The sequence below is a fragment of the Carica papaya genome, chromosome 2 (genome assembly GCF_054855325.1).
Source record: "Carica papaya isolate Zhongbai chromosome 2, ASM5485532v1, whole genome shotgun sequence".
Lineage (NCBI taxonomy): Eukaryota > Viridiplantae > Streptophyta > Magnoliopsida > Brassicales > Caricaceae > Carica > Carica papaya.
Genome location: NC_142310.1, coordinates 29,070,659 through 29,078,056, shown reverse-complemented (window position 1 = coordinate 29,078,056; position 7,398 = coordinate 29,070,659). Strand labels below are relative to the sequence as shown.

Below are 7,398 nucleotides of genomic sequence, written 5' to 3'. Positions count from 1 at the left end.
AGGGATCCAAGATTGGGAAAGTGAATCCAAAACGTGCAGTCATGCATAAAGTTACGACCCACAACAATAACTTTCTTCACCTAACAATCAACGGCTATGATTGATAGCTGACCTGAACTATATTTTTCTTTTTTATATTAGATGGGAAATTTTCTTTTTTTTAAAAAAAAAAAAAAAAAAATTTATATAATTTTAGTGTATTTGAATTGAAGGAATTAAATATACAAATACATAATTTCATTACATTAAAGTTGATAAATAAGGATAATGTTGTTTTCCTTTATTTATATTATATAAAGTTTATTCCCCAAAAAAAAAAAATCATGCTTATTAGCAAACTTCCATGAAAATTCTTTTTTTTTTTTTAAAAAAAAAACACACATTTTAATCTTATTATCTAATAAATAATATCCTAAAAATTTTTATAATATAATAAATTTGAAGAAATATATTCTTAAAGTTTATACGACATTATCAGTATTGATTCACTCTACAATTTTATTTTTTAAACTGTTTTAATTTTTTTACTTATGTGTGATTTATATATTTTTTCAGTTAATTTATTATATTTATCTAAATTCATACTATTATTATTATTATTATTATTTAAATATCTACATATGAATCTTTTTTGCTTTTAAGTTATGCATATATTATATTTTTTGTTATTATATTTCTAATATATTTAGTATATTTTGTGATAATTTTGTTATGTCAGATGTTATATAACATAATTTCTAAGTCTTGAAATTACTATAAAAATTATTTGTCATGGATAATTAATGCAAAAATTTATTTAAATATTATATGTCATGAAGACACAATAATAGATTGATAAAGTATCAATAACAAATTATGTTAACGCAATAATTTTTTTCCGTTATATATCGATAAATGATTAAGAATATTTCATATATAATAGTAACATATCAACTTAAACTTTAAAAAGATTTAGAGAGTATTATATAACATAAAATTAATAGTTCCTCAAAAAGCTCATACATATTTGATTTAATTAAGATTTTTGAATTTTAAAATTCTAAAGTGAATATAACTTCGTACTATTTGTATAAACTCTAAGTTTGTGTATAGAAAATTATTAATGAAATTATACACGAAAAATATTATCTTATTTTGTTTACTCAAATTGCTTATATAGTAGCAATGTCAAGAAAAATATTTCATAAAATATTATGAACTAATTTTATATTTTATAATAACAGAAAAAGAATGAGTTTTTTTAGATAATGAAAACTTAAAATTTACATTGATTTCATTAACTTTAAAAATTAATATTTTAAAATATTTTTAAATAAAATTAAAATTCGTAAAAATAATTTACAACTATTTAAAAAATAAATATAAATTAAATTTATTAGGAAATAAATTTTTACTAATTTTATGATATTAAAAAATAAATTTAATCAAAGATAAATTTAAATTAATAAATAAAATAAATTATAATTTTTAAATTAATATTAATTCAACCATTATTAAAGAAAATCATGAAGATTACCTAATTATCATATTTTATCATATCGTTATGAGAAAATTATCTACTTTCATATATTATTCTTTTATTATATTATTATCATATATTCTTAAAGTTTATAAGATATTTACTTTTTATCACACAAATTTATTTTAAATATATAAATATTTTTAATTTATAATTTAATAGTTTAACCACAAACATCTATATATTTTTTTATTACTTTGCAACATTAAAACATAAACTAATAACAAAAATTCGATCAAACAAATACTTTTATTTCTTAATAAATATAGATTGGACCTATCACCAAAATAATAAATTGAAAAATACAGTTTGATTACTTCATTATTTAAAAAGAAAAAAAAAAAGAAAGAAATCCAAAAGTCAACAACTTTCATCCGTGAGATAAATGAAAGAGTGAAGATAAGTCAAACTGGCATTTGGTTGTTCCTTGGAGCCAAGGCCATTGTCATGAAGTTTAATGGTCAAAAAAATATTATATATACCATCATTATTTAAATAATAATATATATACACGTAAAGATCAAATTTTTTAAAATTAAAGAACAAAATACTATTAGTATATACCAGTAGTTCCCTAGTATAATACACCTACACCTTTTTCTCCGTGCTCCGTGAAGTAAATTTAATGTTGGTTTGGTGTCCGGATTAGAGAGAGAACCGCAAAGAGACTTTCAGAATTTAAGGGGAAAAAAAAAAAGAACTTCAGAGTTCTGACTTGACCCTTTTCTTTTCTCTCTGTTCTGCTGTAAGAAAGTTTGTTTGGATTTTGTTTTGGATTTTATCTTCGCATAATGTTTCAGGTACACACAGATCTCTTCATCTCTGTATTGGCTACCTTCAATTCATGGTTCCCTTCTTTTTTTTTTTTTTGTCAGACTCTTGTTTTTTACCAGCTTTTTAAGTCTCTCATTGTCAAAATCTACAACCCAGAACCCACTTTCGTTTAGATTGAAGTAATCCTTGAAGAATTTCTGGGTTTTGCTTTTGCTGAAATGGGTTTGAACAAATTGTTGACATTCTTATCCGTACTGGTTTATCTTTGCAGATCGTTGGTGCTTTCTGAGTAAGTTGTTTTGGTTTCATCAGTTTTTAGCCATTTTGATTATCTGGAGCTTGTCGAGAGGTTAGTTTTCTACTGTAAGCTTTGTGTGGCTATATTCACATTTGGGTCATTTTTGTTTGAATAGTTTGCATCTAACTTGTGTTTTTTTTTTTGCTCTAGTTTTGCAGTTTGATATGATAATCAAATAATTTTAATGGAAAATCGTATGTTAAACTTTCAAATATATGCTGAGAAATGTCTATTTTTGGGATGGAGATGGAGATAGGAAAATTAAACGAGAAAAAGATGAAGGGCATGTCAACTTTAATGACGTTGACTTGATTAAGAGTGCTAAAATCATCAATAGTTTATAGATTTAGGTCTGGTTAGTCTGCTTAGAGTAAAATTCCTTTAGAAGCAAATGTATATGCTCTTTCACTTTCCTGTTTGTTTTTGTCTCTGAAGAATTGGTTATGCGGATATCCTCTTGGTGTCAGATTTAGGCTTGGGTTTTCTGTTATTGGAAGAAGATTTTATGCTGTAAATTCTTCTACTTATGTCCAGAAATACTTGGTTTATGGTTTAATGGTGTCATTTAAATATTTTATTAGATCAGATTTGATAGAAACGACGTAGGTATTTGGTTGAAATTAGTTTAATGACCTAAAATGGTTGATTTGATACCATATTTTCTAGAGGGCTGTATTTAAATAAAGCTCTTGTGATTTATACTACTTTATTGTGCATGTGCAGCTGCCTTTTTGCTACTAAACCTGTTTATCTTTTCTCTTTCTCTTTTGCTGCTTTTGTCCCTTTTTTTTTTTGTTTCCTTTTCCTTTGTTCTTTCTTAATATGATTATGGCAGGAATTGAGTCACTTTTTATTTGTGGACAGCCATAGGCACATGATCGGCAGAAGATAGCTTTTCAGGTACTTTTGGAAGAGAGCTATATAGGGTATCTGCTGGTCTCGTGATCCACTTGTAAAATGTCATTCCGTAGTATAGTTCGAGATGTGAGGGATAGTTTTGGGAGCTTGTCCAGGCGGAGTTTTGATGTTAGGCTGACAGGTCATCACAGAGGAAAATCTCATGGTTCATTGCATGATTCACATGATCAACCTCTCGTAATTCAGAATAGTAGATGGGCTAGTCTTCCACCAGAGCTACTCTGCGATGTCATTAAGAGGTTGGAAGAGAGTGAGAGTACTTGGCCTGCCAGAAAGCATGTTGTTGCATGTGCTGCTGTTTGCCGGTCTTGGAGGGTTATGTGCAAAGAAATTGTTAGAAGTCCTGAGTTTTGTGGAAAGCTTACATTTCCCGTGTCTCTTAAGCAGGCAAGGTTTTATGAAATTCTTTTCTTTCCTCATTGGTTCATGTTATTATTGTTGTTATCAACTGAGGATCTAGTGTCAGAACAGAAACTATAAGGATGCTGTATCTGCGGAAAGTATGGAATTTATTTTGTTAACTAAGGGCAGTGGAAATTTTGGATATTTGCTTGAAGTACTGATATTTTCTTTTCAAATTTGTTTTCTCAGCCCGGGTCACGTGACGGAACCATTCAGTGTTTCATAAAAAGGGATAAGTCTAACTTAACGTATCACCTTTTTCTTTGTCTTAGCCCTGGTAAGCTCTTTCTATCCATTGTGTAGTTTTTTATTTGTTAAATATTGCTGGCTTTGTGTGTCTTTGTGTGCCATTATGTGCTTCTATGTAAGGCTGTGAATGCATATGTTAATATTCTACTTGCTTTTGTTTTTGTTAAGAAACTAATTGGATCCTAATACTTTCCTTTTCTAAGTACTAGTGATAATTCTTTTAGTGGTGTATCTAGTGCTAATCATGCATTTAACATCTTAAATAGTTCTAGATTGGCATCTGCGTAGTATGAGCCACTAAAAAGTTGCGATATTTACTTGGCATTGGTCAACATGGTGGCTGAATTGCTTCATCTAAAATAGATAAAAGGTTGGAAAAATATATGGGATACTCACAAAACAATTTCATACTAGAAAACACTAAAAGAAAAAGAAAAGGAGAAAAGTTACTTAATTGCCTTGGTCGAAGACATCAAAAAATTCCTGAAAGGAATAAAAGTGTCCCAAATATATGGCGGTAGACTCAATCTTTATATAAATTTTCATAAAATGACAAATTTGCGAATTCTACCTCATAATTCAAAGGGGTGTAATAAATGGCATTTTTTTCATTACACTTGCTAAAATGGATATGTGATTTCTGTTGGTGAGCAATGAAAATGATTGGTATAATTGTTAGAATAGTTGTTGATCTTGAATTCTTGCATGAAATAGATAGCTGGCAAAATTTTCTCATTAGTTTTAGAGATCCTCTTGAGTGCGATAGGTACCTTGATATATTTTGTTTTAATTAAATTCCATCTTTAGGTGCTTTTCTTTTGTATCTCTATATACTTGGAATTATGAATTATCATGTTGGCTGGAAGCGGTTATATGGCTGAGTAAAGTTTCTGCTTCTCCAATTTTACTAATAAAGGGTTTAACAGTACAATTTTGAACATGGTTTACTGGTTGGCTTTGTCTTTGTTTAACCTAGTGTACTGTTATGTTTTATCTTGTATTTAACTCTTGCAGCTTTGCTAGTTGAAAATGGGAAATTTCTTCTTTCTGCAAAGAGAACCCGTCGAACTACATGCACTGAGTATATAATTTCCATGGATGCTGACAACATTTCACGATCAAGCAGCAAATATATCGGAAAGCTGAGGTAAGAATCCCGAGTGAAATAGTAATTATATCCATTCTCATAGTTTCTTTTGTTTCCCCTTTTGGCTGCTGCTGCTTGAATAATTTGTTTGTAAGAGCTTATTGGAGTAATATTTCTGGTATCTTACAGACTTCTGGAATAAATATACATTTCCTTCCATATTTTTGAATTGAGAAGAAAATATTTCCTGACTCTATGAGTCACTGAAAATATGACTCGTTCGTCTGTGTGGCCTGTCAGGACCAGCAACCCAGCAGTATCCAGCCTTAATTAGATAACTTACTGGTTAATTAGTTAATCCTAGATTAGTTACAAATGTGGTTCTAGGTTTGTACTGCCTCTGGCAGATTTGTCTTTTCTGTAGATTTGGACTTTTTTTCTGTAGCTTCTGGTTGTGTTTTGTCTTATATGAGTAAGTGATGGTAGAAAAGGCAATGGAAGGCAGCAAAGTGAGAAAACAAGAAACATTTACCTAAATTTCAGAACAGAAGCAGCAATCATTCTCTATCTTTTCTATACTCCTATTCTTCTAATAATTCTCTATCTTTTCTATAATCCTATTCGTCTTCTCTTCTTCTATTTTTGTCTTCTTTTTTCTCTACCCTAAACGTAAACCCTAAATTTCTTCTCTAACCAGATTCAGGTTCTAAGGATCCTGACGTGGAAGATGCCAATATATGGCCTTCACTTAACGCATTACTTGGGTGTCAATCAATTCAATCTGAACTTGGCCTTGAAACTTGAGTTGACCTAGTTCTTCTGTGAAAGAGAACCAAATATCCAAGCTGGTCTAATAGGTCAACTTGAGGCTACCTAGACCAATAATGATTAATTTTGAAATAATCCAAAACTTAGCAAAACCCAGGCGCAGATGATTTTAAAGTTGAACCAACTTGAGAATTTTCTAATTCTTTTGTCTCTTTCTTTTTAAGTTTTCATGCTGCATATGTGGAAAGGTTATTTGGTGCATCATAATGTTTTGGTTGCTTTCGAAGTTATCCAAATAAACGTGTGCATGAATTGCTTCTTGTTCAAAAGATTATAGTTTTGAATCAATTCTGTTTAACTTGCCAGATCAAACTTCCTTGGGACGAAGTTTATAATATATGACACACACCCTGCTTACACCTCTGCCAGTATTCTTCCTCCAGGACGAACAAGTAGAAGATTTTATTCAAAAAAGGTCTCGCCGAAAGTACCTACAGGCAGCTACAACATAGCCCAGATTACTTATGAGCTAAATGTGCTTGGTACCCGAGGTCCGCGGAGAATGCACTGCATGATGCACTCAATTCCAGCCTCAGCACTTGAGGCAGGTGGAAGTGTCCCTGGCCAACCGGAAATTCTTCCCAGTGCTCTTGAAGACTCCTTCCGTAGTGTCTCCTTTTCAAAGTCTCTTGATCATTCAGTTGAGTTCAGCAGCTCTCGTTTTTCTGAAATTGGTAGGTCATGTCACGAGGATGATGATGGAAAAGCGAGACCCTTGGTTCTCAAAAACAAGCCCCCAAGATGGCATGAGCAATTGCAGTGTTGGTGCCTGAATTTCCGAGGACGAGTGACTGTTGCATCTGTTAAAAACTTTCAGTTGATTGCTGCCATGCAGCCTGCTGCTGGTGCACCCACACCATCTCACCCAGCTCCACCAGAGCATGATAAAATCATTCTTCAGTTCGGCAAGGTTGGGAAGGATATGTTCACGATGGATTACCGATATCCTTTATCTGCTTTTCAGGCTTTTGCAATATGCTTGAGCAGCTTTGACACCAAATTGGCTTGTGAATAAATAGAATGATGAAAGGTGACCTAAGTTTGAGCAAAAAGCAGAAACTGCTGACAATTTATGCTCTTGTTTTTTCTGTTAGTGTCATCACTAGCGTAGGAAATTGTTGTCAAATGTTAATTCTTAACAGTGTTGCAACTCTGGGGGGTGGCCCTGATAATAGGGTTTCATAATTGTAAACTGGAATCTTATATTTCTGCCTTCATTGTATGTCAGTTTCCTGGATGTTTGCCTGCTTACATTGACCTGTACCTCTTCTTCTACTTTCTTTGATCTCATTTGATATCTTTTAGTAAGAGATTTTCGGTTTT

General features: G+C 31.1%; 1 protein-coding gene across 2 annotated transcripts; it reads left to right on the top strand.

Moving 5' to 3' along the window:
• The first annotated feature begins 2,121 nt into the window (after positions 1-2,121).
• On the top strand, positions 2,122-7,326 carry LOC110823821 (tubby-like F-box protein 8). Of its 2 annotated transcripts, none has more exons than XM_088213931.1 (6): positions 2,122-2,319; positions 2,565-2,642; positions 3,456-3,896; positions 4,101-4,188; positions 5,175-5,307; positions 6,382-7,326. In XM_088213931.1, the coding sequence occupies exons 3-6, from the start codon at positions 3,549-3,551 to the stop codon at positions 7,088-7,090; spliced, it is 1,278 nt and encodes a 425-aa protein (XP_088070057.1). In that variant the 5' UTR covers positions 2,122-2,319; positions 2,565-2,642; positions 3,456-3,548; the 3' UTR covers positions 7,091-7,326. The 2 variants fall into 2 exon arrangements, with proteins under 2 accessions (XP_088070057.1, XP_088070058.1); XM_088213932.1 differs by having other exon boundaries at positions 3,427-3,896.
• Positions 7,327-7,398: the final 72 nt, after the last annotated feature.